Raw genomic sequence first — 19,747 nt, 5'->3', positions numbered from 1 at the left:
GCAACTTCCGTACGTAAGTTACCATCAATATACTAATTTTAAAAGATAATCCCAAATTCACAAACACTCAAGAACTTCTCAGTAAATATATTTGACGTCTGAAGATCATTTCTCAGTAAAAGTTAAAAATGTGAAGTCTTAAAACATTTGAAAGTTACATTTTAATCGTTTTGTTTTTATAAAATAATTTTAATTATTTTTTTTGTAAAGATTTTAAATATTTAACACTTTATCACTTCATAGCTGATATATTGGATTGCTTACCTTTTTTTTCCTTTGTTGCTTTCTTTGTTAATTTTTTATGTTTAATTATATTTTATTTTTGAACAACACTAAAATGAATGATAAATGGTTAAAAAAACAATACAACGACGTTAAAATTATTTTTTAACTTTTTTTTACATAAAAAAATTATGAATTACAATCATATAACATTTTTTCCTATAAATAAAATAAAATAAAATAAAACTACATTAATTATTAAAATTATAATTTATTTATTATCACACTTAAAATTGAATATTTATTAATTATTTTTAATCTTTGTCCATATATACTAGTTAGCGGGACCTTGGCATAATTAACACTTGTACTTTTGTGCTTTTGAGTGTTTATCTTCAACTATAAATTTAACTTTTTTAATAATAATTTGCATAGCAAGAACATTCATAAAAATATTACACTCCTTTTAACTTTTAAGTATATTCAATTAAAATAATAGAACTACTATTATATTAACAGAAAAAAAATGTTTTAACTCGTTATTGTGTTTGAAGGAGAGAATGAACACAAACAAAAAATGAAGAGTGATTTTATTTAAAGTTAATTTTGTATATCCCTTACCCAACAACAACACTTCATGTCTTGGACACTAATTAAAATGCAATTGAAGTGTTTTTCTACTTTTTATTTCCCCACTGTGTTGTAATTTTATATGGCACAATGGCCTAAACCATTAACAATCTTCAGTTTCTTCATATAATATTTTATGAATAATTTATTGTCTACAATACCATAAAAGTTATGGTTGTTTGGTTCAGAGAAAGTGAAATAAGCTTATGGAAAATGTTAAACAGACACAGTTATCTGACTACTTGAGACAACCGTTATTTTAATATTGTTTTTAAGTCAGTTGTACTAATAAGATTATAGAGAAACTTCGTCCCATGTTCTAACTTGCTGCGTTTAATAATTATCACTAATCGATGACATGATCATGACCATAGTCTTTCACATGAGACAAATTAAGATGTTGTTGGCAGGCAAAATTCCATGCTATAGCCTAAATTTTAGTCGCGGGAGAAAAGCTTCTTCGGCTCATAGAAAGAGATTCTCTTATTTTTTGTTTTCTCAGAAAATATAGTTATTTATCGAATATAATTTTATATAAATTATACCGTACACACATTTTTTTCCTTTTTTAATTATTTAGGTTTGTTGATATTCCAGTTTATCGAAGTTGGGATCGTTGACCGTAGTCAACTTGGATTAACGTATCGTCGTTATATGACTTTTGAAATATAAAAAAGTACACAACGTAATGTATATAACACTAAAAATACAATAATCATTGTGATAAACTAATTTTGAGATAATCTTGTGAAAAAATAAATAATTATAATAAAATTCGTAACAAAATTTAGGTGAGGCATTAATAATAATGATATAACTATAAAAAACAATATTTAATGCTTGAAAACTATAAAATGAATCAAAATATGAGATAAAAGATAAAAAAAAGTATAAAAAGGAAGCAGCATATTACTTTTATACAATATTTTAAAATTTACTAATTAATTTTTTTTATCCAATGAAATATACTTCTTATGTACCACGAATTTTATTATAAGTTATACAAATAAATCCTTATTGCTTGCACGAGGTGGGTGACTGACGTGAAGAAAAAATAGGCATAGGTAAAAAAGTGGGACACAATAAATAAATGAGTGGCAAACTACGTATGTACTTCTTATGTACCACAAATCTGCTTACAGGTCATAAAAATAATCTCTTATTGTTTGCATTGAATGACTGACTTGAAACAAACAAAAATATGCCAAATCAGATATGAAATAAGTGGGACACAATGAACAAATATGTGGGGAGTTGCGTATTACTTTTCGTACAATTTTTAAAAATTTACTACTCAATCATTTTTTTCATCCAATGAGATTTACTTCTTATGTATCACATATTGGATTATAAGATACATAAATCAACCATTTTTGTTTGCACTAGGTAGTTGGCTTGTAAAAAAAGAAGGGTCAAATCATATATCAATCTAAGTGGGGAATAATAAAAAAATGAGTGGCGAACTGCATATTACTTTTGGTACAATTTTTTTTAACTTACTAATCAATATTTTGTTTGTTATCCAATGAGATTTACTTCTTATGTATAACGAATTTGATTACAAGTCAAAAAAATTAACCCTTATTGCTGGCATTAAATGAATGACTTGAAAACAAAACAAATCGGCCAAACCAGATAGGTATTAAGATGGGCATAACAAACAAATAAATGGGGAGCTGCATATTATTTTTCGTACAATTTATTAAAATTTACTAATCAATATCTTTTTTTTGTCTGATGAGATCTACTTCTTATGTACCACGAATTTGATTATAAGTTACAAAAATAACCCAACCAGATAGGTAGTAAGATGGGCATAACAAACAAATAAGTGGGGAGCTGCATATTATTTTTCGTACAATATATTAAAATTTACTAATCAATCTTTTTTTTTGTTTGATGGGATGTACTTCTTATGTACCACGAATTTGATTATAAGTTACAAAAATAACCCTTATTGCTTGCTTTAGGTGGCTAGCTTGAAGAAAAAAAAAATAGGCCAAACTAGATAGGTGAATAAGTGGGGTACAAAAAATAAATAAGTGGAGAGTTGCGTATTATTTTTTGTATAATTTTTAAAAATTTACTGATCAATCTTTTCTTTTTATTACAATGGATATACTTCGTACGTACCACAAATTTGATTACAAGTCAAAAAAATAAACCCTTATTGCTTACTATGAATGACTGACTTGAAAAAAAAAATAGGCCAAGCCAGATAGACAAATAAGTAGAACACAACAAACAAATAAGTGGGGTGTTGCGTATTACTTTTCGTGCAATTTTTTAAAATTCACTAATCAATATATATTTCTTTTTATCATCCAAAGGATGTACGTACCACAAATTTGATTACAAGTCACAATAAACAAACCTTATTGCTTGCACTAGGTGGCTAACTTGAAAAAAAAAAAGGCCAAACTAGATAGAAAATAAGTGGAGAGCTCCGTATTACTTTTCGTACAATTTTTTAAAATTTATTAATCAATATTTTGTTTATCATACAATGGGATATATCTCTTATGTACTCCGAATTTGATTATAAGTTATAAAAATAAATCCTTATTGCTTGTACTAGGTGACTGGTTGGGAAAAAAAAAGCCAAACTAGATAGACAAATGTGTGGGGCACAATAAACAAATATGTGGGGAGTTACGTGTTACTTTTCGTACACTTTTTTAAAATTTACTAATCAATATTTGTTTGATATATACTTTTTATGTACCACAAATTTGATTATAAGTCACACAAATAAACCCTTATTGCTTGCATTAGGTTGCTGGCTTGAAAAAAAGAAGAAGTTCAAATCAGGATCTCAATTTAAGTGCAGAATAGTGAACAAATGAGTCAGATATGATGTATGTACCACAAATTTGATTATAAATTACAAAAATCAACCCTTATTGCTTACACTAAGTGGCTAGCTTGAAGAAAAATATAGGTCAAATTATATATTTGCAACATTAGTGGGGAATAGTGAACAAATGTGTGAAAAATGCATATTACTTTGTGTACATTTTTTTTAAACTTACTAATCAATCTTTTGTTTGTTGTCCAATGAGATGTACTTCTTATTTACTATGAACTAAGTTTTATTTTTATTTTAAATTTTTTAATTAAAAATGTAGGGAACATAATTTTAAATTAAAGAAAATATTATCTTGAAAATAAAATATTTTGAATAAAATTGTAAAAAAAAATATTTTAAAAATGTAATAATTTAGAAAACTAAGGGTACTAATAAATAATTATTTAGAAAAGAAACAGCTATTTTTTATAAATAATAAAATACATATTAAGTAAATATAAATTAAAATTATTATGGAAAAAATTTCATAGTTTTTCGCTTGTGGGTCCTACTTGTGTTCACCATCTATTTGGTCTACCAAAATCGAGAACTACTTTACCCCATATAAGAGTTATGGGTTATTTTTGTTAATTTCTCCCGTATAATTAATTATTGTCTAGCGGCTAGTTTCCATGATTTTTTTTTTAAATTATACAAATGTAACAATAATTTATTTTATTTCACATCTTTCTTTGACTATATAAGTTTACTATTGATAGTAAAATTAAAATAAATATAATATTAAGATCCTCGTCAAATAAATTTGTAAACGTTAACTTTTGAATCAACATAGAAACATGAAAACAATTATTAATTAAGTTAAAAGAAACTATAATAGTAAGTCAATATTAATAGTAGGAAAGAAAAAGGAACTTAGTTTAGAGATTCAAGTTTAAAATGAATGAATAATAAAATAAAATAAAAAAATCTAACATAAAGATTAAAGTATGAATTAGTTTATGCTATCTCACCATTGACCTCATGGATTGGAAGTTATATGAAATGGATCTAAAATAGTCACTTTGTCCCTTATTTTTTCTAAGAGTAATATAATACACACACACGACTCTCTTTTTTTTTCATTCGTTTGATACTATTTTTTTTTTCTTTCACAAATACAAAAATTTACTTCTTTCATGATTATTTTATTCCTGTCAAATGAATGTCAATATATGTCACCGTACCGTTCCTCTTTTCTTTTTAAATGCTATGAGTCGCTCGCATGTTCCCTCCTTCATTTTCATCTCAATTTCTTGGATATTTCTCAATCCTCATAGGTCTTTGACTTGGTCCATGTACGACTGGGTCGATACGAGGAACTATCTTACATAATTAAGAGTCCGATATAGTTAGTTGAATTGTCGGATTATTATTAAAGACAAATTGTAAGATTGATAATATATACGTACCTATCTCTTCATGTGGCGTCACCTGCAATCATTTTCTTTATAAGTGAACTATGGAATAATTAATGTATATAAGAGAACTTCACACTGCAAGTTAGTAAAAAATTTCAAAGTCTTAACATAAGTTGTTGAATATTCATATTCATATTGGTTTATGCAACTTGCAACTTGCAACTTACTCATTCTTGATTCGACCCGGACAGTTAAAACCACTTGCATAAGGCGTTTACAAGGTCCTGGTCTCCTTGGCACTTGAGACACACAACAACGTCAAGGATATATTCTAGTATCTTATTTAAACTCCTCTCTTGCTCCATTTTTGCTGTGGTTCCTTCTTGTTCGCAAATAATGACGGTGAGAAATGGAAATAATGGTGTGATGGTTGAACGAAGGGCAGTTGAAGCGCCCAAAAATCTGATGGAGATAATCACCATATTAGCAGAAGCGATAAAGTCGCTCTGTCACACCGACATCCCCAACCTCCACAGAGCCATCGTTCACGCTGTGTTGGACAAGGTGCTTTCCTACTTCTTACCTATTATCCGTTTGTGTCGGGCTTCTATGAAAAATTTCTTCTTGTTCAAACAGGTTTTGGTTATTATAATGTAGGGCAAGAAAAGAATTGGAAGTGAATGCCGTGAAAGAAGTGATTGTGTAGAAGTCAAAGACACCCAAATGTTAAAGGAGTTATATGAGTTGAAGAGATTGTTGAGACGCACCATGCTTTTCAGCAGCCCCAAACGTTATCTAACATTTCTATTTGCAGCGGGGTTCGAACACGAGGATGTCCTCCAAAGGGAGAGAACATCTGGGGTAGGGTGATTAGTTAGTAAGTAGTAATATTGTTGATGAATTTTTGTTTGGGCATTTGAACTGAAAATGAATTTTTCATGTCAGATTCTGAAGCCTGCTTTCACGGTTATACGTGATCAAGAATCGAAATGTTTGCTGGTGTTCATCCGTGGAACGCGTAGCATAAAAGACATTGTCACAGATGCACTGTGTGCTCCTGTGCCTTTCAATCACAGCATGGTTTCAGGACATGCACACAGTGGTATGGCTGCTTCGGCTGATTGGATTAGAGAACGCTGCGTTCCTCTACTACTTGAAGCTCTTCGTCAATACCCCCACTACAAAATCAAGGTGTTTATTAATGTTACTTATAATGCTTTATTAATTAAAACTATGCAGTTTTTTATAATAATGATTATAATAATATTTCCATATATAGATCGTTGGACACTCGCTGGGTGGTGGTACTGCTGCACTCTTGACTTATAAGCTTAGAGAAATTCAACAATTGTCTTCAACAACTTGTGTCACATTTGGCCCAGGTATACAAACTTCTTTAATTAACACATGTTCACTTCAGTAACTAACTCAATATGGTTTTGTATTAGAATTAAAATATTTACATCATCAAACACCGCAGTTTAATCCCATAAAAATCTTCTAATAATATAGAAATTAATAAACACAAGTATTCACAAACAAATATAACATGAAAATTTTAAATACAGAGACAAAATCATGATGTTGTTTAAAAAACAATTAGAAAACAATCACTATGTACACATTTTCACAATACATAGAAAAGTACTCTCAATCTCTTGACATCAAGTACACTCACACTCTCTAGAGCAAGAATTTAACTACACCTCACAACACTCTATTTACAAGAGTATAAGAAAAGTCAAACACTAGCTCAGAGTGTCTTTGACTTGGGGTAACTAGAACCATGAACTTAGAGTCCATTACCCATGAGCACCCACTCCCTTAGTTATCTTAAGAGAAGTGAGACTTTATAAGATGCATATTTCATCATACTCAACAAACTACACCATGATTAAAATAGATGCATTTTTATTGCCTTCACCAGCAATCATACTCCAACATAACAAAGAGTATCTTCACTTGAAATTAAACCATTCTAAGAATTCTCATACACCCTGCATGCTAATCAATGTTCGTGCATAAGCACCATACAATCTACATCTATATTAGCCAATGATCACGTAAAAAATTATTACCCCTAGAAAATACTCATCCTAGCATTCATAATCTACCTAACTAGATGCCGCCACGTGTCAGAGTCTTCCACCTTTAAAACTGACAAATCAGGAGATGCTAGAACTACAATCCTCTTCTTATAGATTTGACCAACCAAGAGATGCCACGTCATCATCTTCTTCCTCAAGCAGATTTGAAAAAACACAACCATTGTTTTGTCTTCATCGCACAGTTATCTATCACGCACTCATTGGAGTAACCCAAAAACAACACCTTTCGTCGCAACCCACGGCCCAAAACCACTGCTGACAAGGACCTTCCGAAGCAGATTCACTTCTTGCCGCACTCCATCTTGCCGAAAACGAAGATGTCAACCACACTGCAGATCCACCTCCAAACAGCCGCTGAACACACACGGGAGCACCATGAAAGAAATCGAAACAGACTGGACCAACAGAGTACGGTCCACTAGAAGGGAACACCAACTACAACTTCTTTTGCAGATCCAGGAACACCCTTGTCAAACACATCAACTCCACTATGCTAATGATTAGCGAATGGACAAAAATCAACAGGGTGAATTGGTTTAATTAATAAAATTAATACTCTTAAAAAATTTCCAAAATTTTACCGTTTAAATTGAAGTCCCAATTCTTTTAAAAGCAAGTGCAGATAAATAAAGAGTATAGGGAAGAAAATTAACACAAATATTTATATTGGTTCATATCAAAGGATTCTATGTCCAGTTGTTAATCTCTTAAATAAAGAAATTAACTCAATCACTAAAATAAACACAATATAATCAGATTAAGAGAGTAAATGTTTATAGAACACCTCTCCTGAAGACAGAAGATATGAGATTACTTCCTCTGAGATATATAGAGATTGACTAGCTTTCCTAACAACAATATCAACACTCAATCACCCAAGAACCCCTTTGGTAAAAGTTAACACTCTACCCACACTAGAATTTTCAAAGCTAATTTTAAGAACACACAGAATCATCTAATAACAAAGAAATAAATAAACAGAAGAATACACAAACAAATATAACATGCAACCTCCAAATACAGAGGAAAAACCCTGACCGTTGTCTAAAAGACAATAATCATTATGTGCACATTTTCACAACACACAGAAAAACACTCTCATCCCTTTAACCCCAAGTACACCCACACCCTCTAGAGCAAGAACTTAACTACACCTTAACATTTTACTTACAAGAGCATAAGGAAAGTCAAACATTAACTTAAAGTGCCTTTTAACTTGGAATAACTAGAACCATGAACTTTAATTTCATTATATAACCATAAGCACTCATTCCCTTACTTATCCTTAAGAGAAATGAGACTTTACAATATGCATATTTTCATCATACTCAACACTTTTGTATTAAGAAGATGTTAATAGTTTCATAATTGTAATTTCTGCAGCTGCCTGTATGACATTGGGGTTAGCTGAATTTGGAAAACCCTTTATCACTTCTGTAATAAATGGTTGTGACATAGTGCCTACACTGTCAGTTTCTTCTTTTTATGATTTCATTGATGAGGTAACAATCTACAATACCTTTGCCAAATATTTATTTGTCACTGGTTAATTTATCATGATGATATACCTTAGAAAATGTTTCATTCTTTGCACAAGTAAGCTTTTAATGATTTGGTATCGATCGGATAATTTACAGGGTCGGACTAAGGATAAAAACATTGGAATATCTTTTGCGAAAGCCATTGCAAAACATGCAGTACACAGTTGCACCGAGGTCTTCAAGCTCCCTTCTTTATATTATATATTTGAGATTGAAATTTCAGTGTGTGTTCCATAGGTATCTGTGATCTTAACAAATACTAGTATCTGGGTGGCAAGTTTTTGCAATGAAACATGTCTCCTTTTTGCATAGCTCATTATTTATAGCTATAAATTATGTTATACAATATTGATCGTTCTCTATGCCTAAAGGTTGTGAAGAAGCATAAACACTCATTGTTCCACCGTGAGAATATTCGCGCATTGTCAGAGAACTTGGTTGAAGCTTCTGGATTATCTGGGACAAGTTTTGAACCTCTTTTAAGTGAAGAGCACTTACTCATAGAATCTATTGATGATAATGATGAATATAATTCTTCCAGTGAAGGATCTGACAATGATGACTCAGATGACGATAATGAAAATGAAGATCAACTGTTGAATGAAATGGGGAATCTTGAACTAAGAAAACATGTTTATATCCCTGACATTCATGCTAAGGAGAAAGATATCAGTGATGAAACATCAGCTAGGCGACGTCTTTATCCACCAGGCAAGATCATGCATATGATCACTTCACATATGTCTGAAAATTCCAACTCAAACCAGAGTGATGCTGATGAAAAACATGTCTGCTTATATCGAACGCCTACACAGTTGTATGGAAAACTCAGATTTTCAAGAGGAATTATACTGGATCATTGCACAAAAAGGTATCTGAAGAAGTTACAACAATTAATCAATACACTAGAGAAAGAGTGATTCAAATATCGTGGAGGATGAACCAAAGAAAAGCAAATGAAAAGTAATTGGTACCGATTTGCTCATGGAGCCTTAGAATTAAAAATTAAACCTCTTGTTTCTAATTCTCAAGTCTGTCTATTATTATATATTACAAATGTGATTGTTGAATACGTAACCTATTGTAAGAGTTTTTTAGAAGTTTTGCTTTTCCTTGTTAGTGTTCGAATAATGTTACTTTCTATCAAAGAATAATAGTTGTATTTGTGTCTTTGAGCTCTATTTAGAGCCATCCAATATAGTTTTCATGTTGATATCGTTAGTATTTCAGAACTTGATTTAGTCCCAGGTTGTTACCGTAAGGTAATTTTTTTATTTTGCTAAATAATAACCTTATTTAAACTTGAAATACACAAAAATAAGATACTTTTTACTACAGTCATTAATGCAAACATGAACATTATATTTTAGGTTGAATTACGTTAAATTTGTTGTGTCGTTTATTCTTTTATCCATTTTATTATCTTGTTCCTAATACCTCTAGCATGTGTTCTTTTCTTTCATGTTATGAAAATATGGTAGAGATTTTATTTTAAGGATATGCGAGTTGAGAGAAACCATAATATATACAAAAGTGGATAAGTTGTGTTTTTTTTTTATGGTAAGGAGAGTGAAACACGATTCAATAATGAATTTATCAAGCATTTGATAATGCAAATAAAAAGTATTAAGGAAATGATGATAGAAATTCGCAATACAAAACATGCTTCAAATAGATAAAAATTATAGTCATTTGTCTGTTAAGCATCGCAAATACCAAGGTATAAGGAATTTTCTGATAATAAATAGCACAAAAGACTACTGTAATTATTTTTTTATCAGAAAAATGACAAATATATATATATATTCTATGCATGGTATAATACCGCACGCTCTCTTTTCACCAGTTAGAGTAACTTGAAATATAAAATATATAATAAGAAGTCCAACAGTCTAGAATTTCAAACCTGATATTCGGTCAATCAAACAAACAAAAAGGAAAAATGACTCGGTAGAAGATTCAGAAAGAAGGAGCCATAGAAATTTAATATTTGAAGCTCCACCAATTAGTCTAACAATGTCAGATTTAATAGCAAGAATACGCACAAACATGTAGTGACATGTCAACCTTTGTTGGATCAAAATGGACAGAATGTATCAACTGTTTAAACGTTGAGAATTCTATTTCTCAGAAACCAATTTTTTAACGATGAACAGAACCGCTGGAAACCCATTCATTTATTTCTCATACTGGAAAAACATAAGCATCATGAACCTCACCAACCAACAAACTTACACATAAAAGTGTCAGTCTAAGACTTATTACACCTGCAACAAACTCAACAAACATAACAAAGAGACTAATTTTAATTCTAAGGCTCCAAACTCTATTAGCTTCTTGAACCTTTCACAGCGATTTTTTTGGCTTATCATGCACCATAACGGGACTTCTCTTTTTCTAGTTGATTGATTAATCGTTGTAGCACCTTCAGATAGTTGCCTGTTTTATGATGATGTAGCATACTTATTGAAAGTCGGAGTTTTCCATACATCTTTCTGGGCGTTTCATACAAGACCACACGTTTCTCATCAGCATCATCATTGTGGTTTGATTCAGAATTTTCAGAGGAAATTACGGGGACAATATGCAAGATCCTTCCCGATGGATAAAGATAATGTTTAACAGGCTTCTCTGATGTTGCCTCTGTACTACCTGGAACAACCTCATCATTCATTTCTGCTTCTGTGATGCCTTTTTTTGTGGCTTCTTCTTTTTCCTTCGCACCATTAGTGTTAGGATTATCATCCTGTGCCTCAAGTTGAAGCTCCTTCAAATACTGATTCAATTCATCGTTATCAGTGTTTGGAGTAGAAGAAATTATTTGCTCCTCCTCTTCATCCTCGCCATCGTTATCAGATCCTTCGCTGGTGGATTTAGATCCATCGTCCTCATCACTCGTAAACTCGGAGATTGTTAACTCTTCAGTCGCTGCTTCGTAACTTGTAGGTAATGATTCAGAGGCTTCGGCCATGTTTGCTGATTTAGAACTTGTCAATGCCGCAGTTTTCTCACGTCGTGGCCAGCTTATCAGTGATTGAGTTCTTTGTTTACTACTCATCACAACCTTTAGTATAAAGAAGGATCTCCATAAGATAATTAATATATGAGAAATCAGTAACTTGTTGTAATGTAGAGTTTTTCTTTTTTTTTTCTTACTGTAACTGCATAATGATCATAACCACAACGTAAATCACTCTTAAAGATAATCAAGGGTGGTTGAAGGTACCTCGGTGCCACGGGATACGGCTTGATCTGCAAAGGCTTTTGCACTAGATGCAAATGATAAGCGAGATTCAATTGCGCTGTAAGCAGAACTTATGAACTTTTTACGCTTAATCAGACCCTGTAAATCATGCCATATTAACGTAAAATATTGACAACGTACAAAAAAAAAAACACATTTCCCAAAACCATGTAATATTGTTGAGAGAACTAATTTGAGCACCTCGTGAATGAAATCATGAATAGAAGAAGCTGACAATGTTGGCACCACGTCATCACTACTTACAATGGAAGTGACAAAGGGCTTCCCGAATTCCGCCATTTCCAGTGACATACAAGCAGCTGCATCAAAAATTATATTTTTGGAACATCGAAGAAAACCAACTAATTAATTAATTAAAGAATCATAGATAAAAGACATAAAAACTTATATACGTGATATTTAATGTTGAAATATTATTGATCTCTTTTTTGATAAATACCTTAAGTTTCCCTTATTTAATGTTCGTTCACAAGAAGACAAAAATAAAACTTTAGATGCGAACCAAAGAAGTCAAATAACTACATGCCTGAGCCAAAGGTGACACAAGTGCATGAAGCGAACTGTTTAATCTCTCTGAGCATATATGTCAATATTGCAGCAGTACCACCACCAAGTGAGTGTCCAACGATCTGTTAAATAATTATTAGACTGAGTTGCACGATTGAATAATAACTACATATATAATTTCAGTTTATAAAGTTAAGTAAGAGGGTGATACAATACCTTGACTTGGAAATCTGGATATTGACGAAGCTCATCAAGAAGTTTAGGAGTGCAGTGCTTTTTGATCCAACGAGCCGCAGCTACCATACCTCGGTGCCCATGTCCTGAAACCACGTTGTTCCTCTTCAGCTCACCATCACTGCAAATGAAATGGTTGAAGGAAACGGGAGCACCGATTACATCCGTCAGAGTGTCTTTTATGCTTCGAGTTCCCCGGATGAACACAAACAAACATTTTGATTCTTTATCACGTATCACTGTGAATGCAGGCTTCAGAATCTGCCCAAAAAAAAGTTTTAGATAAACTAAAATGGAAAGAGTAGAACTAAGGTAAAAAAAATGAAATATACCCGAGCTCTTCTCTTCCTTAGGAGAACATCCTCCTTGACGAATCCAGCTGCAAATAGAAAGGAACGAAAGCGTCTATCGCTGAAAAGCATGGTGCGTGTCAAGCATTTTTTGAGCTCATACAACTCCTTTAATAATTCGGGGTCTGTCAGTTGCACACAATCATCTCTTTCTTTACATTCGATTGCAACTGTTTTCTTGCCCTATAAGAACCCAGTAAGGACATTAACAGATGAAGAAACCTTGAAAGAAGGGAATGTCGGAAATGGATGTACCTTTTCCATGATACCATAGAGGATGGCTCTGGGTAAGTCCAAGAGGTTCCATTTGCCTAGTATGTCTGCATAACCGAACCTAATGGCTTCTGCAAAAGTGAAAACCATGTCCATGGAAGTTTTGGGCGCCTCAGCTGGTCTTTTTTCAAGCTTCCTCACTGCCTTCTTAACCAGCATCATTTTTTTTTCCAGTGAAATGCGAACGAGAAGAAAGATATGGAAAATGGGACTATAGAAAGAGCAAAGAACAAAGATTTCAGTGGCTTGCAGTCTAATGTGAGGGGCAGTGTGAGCTTATATAGGACATCAGAAGCTTGGCCTTTCCCTAAGTAGTTACAGCATGGTATATATTTTTGGGTGGTCACAGATGTAAACTTAATTATTTTATTCTAAGTCTACTTAAGATCAACAAAATTATATTTTTATTCTAATATGTAAATTAGTTCAGAAAAAAATAAATTAAAATATTAAAATATTGATGGATATTTAGATGGAGAATCGTGGAGAAGATACAGAACTAATAAAAAAACACATAAAAAATTGACATCATCTCTGACTCAAAAAAGATAATAGTTCTGTGGATCTTTTTCCTGTGAATCCCTTCACGTTAATACTATCTCTTGACCATAAACATATCAAACCACAAGTACTCCTTACTTGTATCGTCGTTTATATGTTTGTCTGACCCTCCATCATGAAAACTATACAACTTATGGTAAGAATCTTTCAAGAAGGATCACTGGATACAACCCCAATAAGACATGAGTTTATCCCACACTTAAAAAATTAATGGTACCTCCAAATTAAAATCTTTAAAATAATAAATTTACTATTCTTTAATTTATATTATTTTCAATTTTCTCATTTTTATTGAAAGTAAAACTTAAACTCTTTCTTCAAATTCTCCATAACATTAACTTTGTATATAAATATTAACTTTGTATGTTTCACACTGTGAAGTTCAGACACAATTCTCAGATGGTGTATATATGTATACAGAAATTAAAGTTTTTTGTGTTAATATTTTTTATTATATTAATTAAAATCGAAAATGTAAATACTTGTTATATTATTTTTTTCATTTTATCTTTTAGATTAAAATATAATAATAAATATATGTTACTCAAAATTCTATAAACTTATTGAACAATAAACTAATAAAATTGTAAAATTAAATATTTAATATCGTCAAAAGCTAAAATAATATATTATTTTAGTCTAATAATAATAAATATGAAAAAAAAAAACTTTAAGCTTAGTTTGCAAAATAAAAAATGTGTCAATTTACACAATAAAGTTGATGATATCAGCATGAGAATTAGATAGAAACAAATAAAAAAATCTACAAATCAAATATGTAAAATAGACTTAACAACTTTAAAAAAAAAAAAATCGATTAGAGTGTATAACTTATTATTATTATTATATCAACTATTCTAATGAAAAAATGTATTAACATATTTTGCAGGTTCAATTTAGTTTGAATCAGTTTTTGAAAAATCGTACTGCAAGTTGAAGTGAATCCCATGGTGAAATTTAAAACAAGAATAAAAGTATATTCTCCTATCAATCCATCCCGAAATCCTCCCTTGTTTTCTTTTAATGTTAAATAAAATTAATACATTAAATTTCGTGAAAAAATAAAAAGGATTCAATACCTACCATAATCTGCATAGTGAAAATTACATATATTTTCTGGATTTGGCCTAAGTTTAAATAATATAGTGTTATTTGTTTTCCTGATTTTTCATCTAATTGTATATATATTTAAACTGATATTACGTGAAAATGAAACTGTAGAAGTAGTATTACTTAATTATGAGTGGAATTTATTAAACGGGATCATGTGGCATGCGTGGCGTGGGTTTAGGCGGAAATATAGTTGAATTAAAGGTTTATCAGATAATATATACTTTGAAAGCAGTACTTATCCGGATGCAGTTGTCATTCTAATTAACAATTTCTTCCCATCTTAACGTGTGAAAACATGGTTTGATAAAAAACCTAATTATGTTTGATTCGGATCCAGATTATTTGTGATCATATGCTAATCTTGCACCATTTCTTCGTCATTTTTTTTCTTCCAGCTGGTCAATTGTTTTTTAATTAATAAAATAATTAATATAGTTGACTTTTACCAGGCAAAAAAGGAAAATCACATCAATATTGCATTGTTTTCACACTTCAATATACAATATTCATTATCCAGAATATATTAATTAACAGATAATACAAGTTATTCCCTTAATTTAATAAATAAGTAACACATTTTCCTCAACAACAAACATATATAATCTGTTAACGCTTCTAGGTCCTATTTGGTAAGTAATTTGAGAAAAGTTTAATGATTATTTGGTGCTCCAGTACAATTGTCTTAATGTCTGAAGTCGAATATTTAAACGACTTTTGGGTATGAGCTCTGTTAAATTTAAATAATTCTTTATTATCTTTATATTTTTGTTTTTGAATTAGTATTTAAAAGAATTATGCTCAATTCTCTTATATTAAGATGATTTGAAAAGTGTTTGAAAATGTTAAAGATGTGGTTCAGTGATATAATTAAGTTATAACATGCAATTGGATATAAATTTTACTTCATAAATGATTTTTTATAAAATTAAATTAGATTTAAATTTACTTTATAAAACAATGTTAGAATTTGGAGAAGACATGTGATAGGTATAGACACCAAGAAAATAATTGTTAAATGAAGGGTGTGTACACTAGTTGGCATATTTTAATGTTTGAAAAATTTCAAAATCTTAAACAAGATTGTAATTGGTTTTCAATTGATTTGACTTCATCTTGTAGACTAAGGATGAGAAATAAGAAATAATTATTACATAAATTTACATGCACGTGAACATTGATAGGGAAAAAAAATAGCACAAACGAGGAGTAAGAAAAGAAAAAACTTGACTTATGACGATTGGGAAGTGTTGTTGTTTGTGACATGTTACTTACATTATCCGACAATTGAAATATAATGTTGATACACTTTGTAACCACCAGGTTGTTAAAAGTTGTGTATCTATCTGTACGGCAGTTAAATAGTGTATTATGAATCTTGATTGAGATTCGAAGTAGATTATTGTCATTAATTAATGTCTTCATGCTGAGGCACTTTAATATTAGTCAATCATTTGTGTAATTGTTTTATGATTCTCATGCAGAGGAAGCATTCGACACTGAGGCCGAATTAGTCATCTTGTGAATTCTTCTTTGGGCTACCATGTTGAAACGTATTGGGCCGCCAATAAAGCCCAAAGAAACAGAAGCCTTTCAGAGAAAAAATTATTTAAAACCTAATATTTCACCTCTTCCCCACTTAGTCTTCTGATAATGTTCTTAAAAGTAAAATAATATTAATTTGTTATCCAGACTTTAAGGAATATAGTTAGATAATCTATTTAATATAATATACTTAATCAGATTAGTTATATCAACCATTAATTCGATCTAGTTCACATATTGATCGAATTAAATTTCATTCAAATATTTTTCCGAATATAGAACATAAATTCTTTTGTCAGAGACCCAATTTATCCTTTATTCTTGGATGGTATATGACACTAGTTCTCATACTGCAAAAACTTAACCACCCAACACACTTTCCCTAATATCATCATCATCACCAACCAACTAGTCTTACATATAAAAGTGTCAGGCTATAAGAGACTTATTACAACTCCAATACACGCAACAAACATAAAAACACAGATTTTTAACTCTAAGGCTCAAAAAGCCTATTAGCTAAAACCTTTCATATCCGTTTCTTGGATTATCAGGCACCGCTTTGGAACTTCTCTTTCTCAAATTGATTGATTAATTGCTGGAACACCTTCATATACTTGGTTGTCATATGATCAAATAGCATCCCTCTTGAAAGTCTGAGTCTTCCATACATCTCTCTACCCGTTTCATACAACGCCACATGTTTGGCATCAGCATCATCATAGTCAATTGCTTTAGGATTTTCAGAGGAACAAGGTACAGGAACAATATGCAAGATCCTTCCTGGTGGATAAAGATGATGTCTGACAGGCTTGTCTGATTTTGCCACTGCCTTACCCGCACTTTCTTCACTACGAACAACCTCATCCTTCATCTCTGCTTCTTTGATTCCTTTTTCTGTGGCTGCTTCTTTTTCCTTGCCACCATTGATATCAGGATTATCCTCCTCCTGTGTCTCTAGTTGAAGCTCCTTGTAATATTCATTCAATTCATCGTTAGCAATGTTCTGAGTAGCAGCTATGATTTTCTCCTCTTCTTCATCCATCTCATCGTCATCAGATCCTTCACTGGAGGATTTAGTTCCGTCGTCCTCATCACTCGTAAACTCCGAGATTATTAACTCTTCTGTCACTTCAATACTTGTATCTGATGATTGAGCAGCTTCAGCCATGTTTTCTGATTTAGAACTTGTCAATGCCGCAGCATTCTCCCGTTTTGGCCATGATATCAGTGACCGAGTTCTTTGTTTGCTATTCATCACAACCTTTAGGTATTTAAAGAAAAATCTCAATGTAATTAAGATGATTATTATATGAGAAATTCGTATGAAAAAAAAATCAATGGATCAAATGCTAAGTGAACTTTTAAGTCGAGGTAAAATTTGTATCTCCACAGGACTTTCAACTGATAAACATAAACAAGAAAGGTTGAAGGTACCTCGGTTCCGCGGGACACTGCACGATCTGCAAAAGTTTTTGCAGCAGATGCAAATGGTATGCGAGATCCAATTGCGCTGTAAGCAGACTTTATGAATTGTTTACGCTTATCCAGACCCTGAGTGAACAAATAAAAGCCAACTTGAGCAAAGAACCAATCATTTTCTGACAGAAACTTTATCCCAAATTAAGCCATTAACATAAACCTACACAAGAACATATTTGCCAAAACCATGAAATGTTGAAAGAACGAATTCGAGCACCTCGTGAATGAAATCATGAACAGAAGCAGCTGACAGTGTAGGCACCATGTCATAACCATTTATAATGGAAGTGATAAAGGGCTTTCCGAATTCCGCCATTTTCATTGACATACAAGCAGCTGCATCAAAAATTATAATTACTTCTTCAGTATCTTTAAAACCCATATTTTTCTTCATGTGGTTAAACTAAAGATCATGTGATGATTGAGCTATATACAAATCCTAACGAAAATTAATTAATTACTCAATCAAGACCAAATTAAAAGACCAAATTAAAACATTAGCTGCAAACTAAAGAAGAAGAAGAAGTCATATAACGACATGCCTGGGCCAAAGGTGACACAAGTGCACGAAGAGAACTGCTTTATTTCTCTAAGCATAAAAGTCAACAGTGCAGCAGTGCCACCACCAAGTGAGTGTCCAACTATCTATTAAAGAAAGATTATTATAATTATGGCAAGAGATAAATGTCAAAAAAAATCCTTGACATGTATGACTAAATAAAAGCCATATATAATTTCAGTTCATAAATAAATTCCAAAAAACATAACAATACCTTGATTTGGAAATCGGGGTATTGACGAATTTCATCAAGAAGTTTAGGAGTGCAGTGCTTTTTGATCCAACGAGCCGCAGCAACCATACCTCGGTGCCCATGTCCTGAAATCACGTTGTCCCTCTTCAGCTCACCATCACTGCAAACGAAATGATTGAAGGAAACGGGAGCACCGATTGCATCTGTCAGAGTGTCTTTTATGCTTCGAGTTCCACGGATGAACACAAACAAACATTTTGATTCCTTATCACGTATCACTGTGAAAGCAGGCTTCAGAATCTGCCAAAAAGAACTGTTACTTAAACTAGAATATGATAGAATCTTCCAAAATAACCATTTTTTTTTTTAAACAATTAAGAGTACCCGAGCTCTTCTCTTCCGTAGGAGAACATCTCCCTTAACGAATCCAGCGGCAAATAGAAAGGAACGAAAGCGTTTTTTGCTGAAAAGCTTGGTGCGTGTCAAGCACTTTTTGATCTCATACAACTCCTTCAATATTTCGGGGTCTTTCAGTTGTACACAATCTTCTCTTTCTTTACATTCTATTGCAACTGTTTTCTTACCCTACAAGAACCCAGTAAGGACATTAACCGATGAAGAAACCTTGAAAGAAGGGAAAGTTGGAAATGGATGTACCTTTTCCATGATAGAATAAAGGATGGCTCTTGGCATGTCCAAGAGGTTCCATTTGCCAAGTGTCTCTCCATAACCGAACCTAATGGCTTCTGCTAAGGTGAACACCATGTCCATGGAAGTTTTGGGTGCCTCAGCTGGTCTTTTTTCAAGCTTCCCCGCAGCCTTCTTAATTTTTGACAGCACCATTTTTTCCCAGTGGAAAGCAAACAAGGAAGGAAAAATGGAACTATAGAAACAACAAATAACGAAGATTTCAGTGGCTTGGAGAGTCTAATGTGGAAGGGAGAGTGTGACCTTATATAGG

General features: G+C 31.9%; 3 protein-coding genes across 4 annotated transcripts; 1 reads left to right on the top strand and 2 right to left on the bottom strand.

Moving 5' to 3' along the window:
• Positions 1 to 5,376: 5,376 nt before the first annotated feature.
• Positions 5,377 to 9,791, top strand: LOC114174688. Its single transcript, XM_028059515.1, has 7 exons — positions 5,377 to 5,622; positions 5,716 to 5,919; positions 6,004 to 6,249; positions 6,338 to 6,440; positions 8,550 to 8,668; positions 8,804 to 8,881; positions 9,079 to 9,791. The coding sequence occupies exons 1-7, from the start codon at positions 5,455 to 5,457 to the stop codon at positions 9,625 to 9,627; spliced, it is 1,467 nt and encodes a 488-aa protein (XP_027915316.1). The 5' UTR covers positions 5,377 to 5,454; the 3' UTR covers positions 9,628 to 9,791.
• A 1,103-nt stretch (positions 9,792 to 10,894) lies between these two features.
• LOC114173991 lies at positions 10,895 to 13,595 on the bottom strand. Of its 2 annotated transcripts, none has more exons than XM_028058708.1 (7): positions 13,319 to 13,595; positions 13,046 to 13,246; positions 12,696 to 12,974; positions 12,499 to 12,601; positions 12,153 to 12,271; positions 11,934 to 12,050; positions 10,895 to 11,771 (listed from the first exon to the last, which is right to left on the bottom strand). In XM_028058708.1, exons 1-7 carry the CDS (start codon positions 13,496 to 13,498, stop codon positions 11,076 to 11,078), a joined length of 1,695 nt encoding a protein of 564 aa, XP_027914509.1. In that variant the 5' UTR covers positions 13,499 to 13,595; the 3' UTR covers positions 10,895 to 11,075. The 2 variants fall into 2 exon arrangements, with proteins under 2 accessions (XP_027914509.1, XP_027914510.1); XM_028058709.1 differs by having other exon boundaries at positions 12,216 to 12,271.
• Positions 13,596 to 16,828: 3,233 nt separating this feature from the next.
• LOC114174027 lies at positions 16,829 to 19,747 on the bottom strand. The gene is made up of 7 exons (XM_028058763.1): positions 19,444 to 19,747; positions 19,171 to 19,371; positions 18,808 to 19,086; positions 18,577 to 18,679; positions 18,252 to 18,370; positions 17,990 to 18,106; positions 16,829 to 17,816 (listed from the first exon to the last, which is right to left on the bottom strand). The coding sequence occupies exons 1-7, from the start codon at positions 19,627 to 19,629 to the stop codon at positions 17,103 to 17,105; spliced, it is 1,719 nt and encodes a 572-aa protein (XP_027914564.1). The 5' UTR covers positions 19,630 to 19,747; the 3' UTR covers positions 16,829 to 17,102.

Source organism: Vigna unguiculata, chromosome 2, assembly GCF_004118075.2.
Source record: "Vigna unguiculata cultivar IT97K-499-35 chromosome 2, ASM411807v1, whole genome shotgun sequence".
NCBI classification, from domain to species: domain Eukaryota; kingdom Viridiplantae; phylum Streptophyta; class Magnoliopsida; order Fabales; family Fabaceae; genus Vigna; species Vigna unguiculata.
The sequence above is the reverse complement of the archived record's forward strand: the minus strand, read 5'-3'. Positions and strand labels throughout refer to the sequence as shown.

Excerpts from the sequence above, each read along its gene's own strand:
- LOC114174688 (XM_028059515.1), top strand. The coding sequence starts at position 5,455 with ATGACGGTGAGAAATGGAAATAATGGTGTGATGGTTGAACGAAGGGCA. Across the intron at positions 5,920-6,003 it reads AAAGGGAGAGAACATCTGGG|ATTCTGAAGCCTGCTTTCAC; the intron begins GTAGGGTGATTA and ends TTTTCATGTCAG. Across the intron at positions 6,441-8,549 it reads TTGTGTCACATTTGGCCCAG|CTGCCTGTATGACATTGGGG; the intron begins GTATACAAACTT and ends TAATTTCTGCAG.
- LOC114173991 (XM_028058708.1), bottom strand. The coding sequence starts at position 13,498 with ATGATGCTGGTTAAGAAGGCAGTGAGGAAGCTTGAAAAAAGACCAGCT. Across the intron at positions 12,975-13,045 it reads TAAGGAAGAGAAGAGCTCGG|ATTCTGAAGCCTGCATTCAC; the intron begins GTATATTTCATT and ends TTTTTTGGGCAG. Across the intron at positions 12,602-12,695 it reads ATCCAGATTTCCAAGTCAAG|ATCGTTGGACACTCACTTGG; the intron begins GTATTGTATCAC and ends ATTATTTAACAG.
- LOC114174027 (XM_028058763.1), bottom strand. The coding sequence starts at position 19,629 with ATGGTGCTGTCAAAAATTAAGAAGGCTGCGGGGAAGCTTGAAAAAAGA. Across the intron at positions 19,087-19,170 it reads TACGGAAGAGAAGAGCTCGG|ATTCTGAAGCCTGCTTTCAC; the intron begins GTACTCTTAATT and ends TCTTTTTGGCAG. Across the intron at positions 18,371-18,576 it reads TTGTGTCACCTTTGGCCCAG|CTGCTTGTATGTCAATGAAA; the intron begins GCATGTCGTTAT and ends TTTTTGATGCAG.